Here is a 1,008-nt window from a genome sequence, read left to right as displayed (position 1 = left end):
TTTGATTAGGCCTGATGGAGAGAAGAAGGCCTATGTTCAACTTTCTCCTGACTATGATGTTTTAGATGTTGCCAACAAAATTGGGATCATCTAAACTGAGTCCAGCTGGCTGATTCTAAATACAAATTTTTCTCACCAAAAAACCCCTACTTTATTGCCTTTTTTCCCCCCCAGGAAATATTCTGCTGTACGTAAGGATGGCTCTTTCCACTATGTTCACAGTACACCATTTGGCAACTATTCTTTCATCTCTGTGGATGCCTCTCTCAGTCCAGGGCCTAAAAGACCCTATAATTTCTTTGGAATTTTAAATGAGGTACAGTACAAATTTCACTTCCGTTTTTAGCTTGCCTGTTGTGTTTTTCCTCCAATATATTGTTCATAAAGTTACCCCAAGTAAAAAGTTCTTGTTTAAAAATGATTGAGAAAAAAAAATACTATTATTACTTCAACACAGTTCTTGTCTCAAAATCTTGAAAAAAATACCTTATATTTTTCATTTCTTCAGTAAAAAAATATTAAATATAATTCTAAGAACAGAATGTACTTTGCAAGGTTCAGGGCATGCAGCCTTATGCACTGTATAGTATATTCCTAACTGGCCATATCTGCTATTTCTAATGATCTTACTTTTTATCAGATAGGGCAACTATTGAAGTAGATAAATTTGTTCTAAAATAGTCTTGGTAAGGATAAATGAAAATTGTGTGGTGAGTTAAAACTGTCAAGTAAGTCAGATCTAAGAACCTTTCATTATTTATTGATAAAACAAATGCCAAGTCATTAACTATTGAATAAATGCCTATAATCAAGACCTACATGCTTATATGGTAGGATACAAATGTGAAAAACCCTCTGGTCTCTTAACAGTTTTTAAACAAGCAGTGGAGAATAAGATCTGCACTGGCAGAAATAACTTAAAAAGGGCAGAATTTGCTAGGTACAAAAGGAAGTACGATGTCAGACTGGAGACTAAGGTGCGCCTGATCCAGGCTATCGTCTTCGCAA

The 1,008-nt window shown here is 34.7% G+C and overlaps 1 protein-coding gene across 1 annotated transcript in view; it reads left to right on the top strand.

Annotated features, from left to right (window-relative positions):
- TMEM62 (transmembrane protein 62) overlaps positions 1-1,008 on the top strand; it is a 62,783-nt gene that overhangs the window by 13,773 nt on the left and 48,002 nt on the right. The window contains exon 5 of the mRNA XM_006882968.1: positions 175-316. Within this exon, the coding sequence (XP_006883030.1) occupies positions 175-316 (142 nt within the window). The remainder of the gene's footprint in view (positions 1-174; positions 317-1,008) is intronic.

This window comes from Elephantulus edwardii, unplaced genomic scaffold (genome assembly GCF_000299155.1).
Source record: "Elephantulus edwardii isolate Elephantulus edwardi_28Jun2011 unplaced genomic scaffold, EleEdw1.0 scaffold00026, whole genome shotgun sequence".
In the NCBI taxonomy this organism is placed as follows: domain Eukaryota; kingdom Metazoa; phylum Chordata; class Mammalia; order Macroscelidea; family Macroscelididae; genus Elephantulus; species Elephantulus edwardii.
Note: the sequence above shows the minus strand (reverse complement) of the source record. Positions and strands in the feature narration are given on the sequence as shown.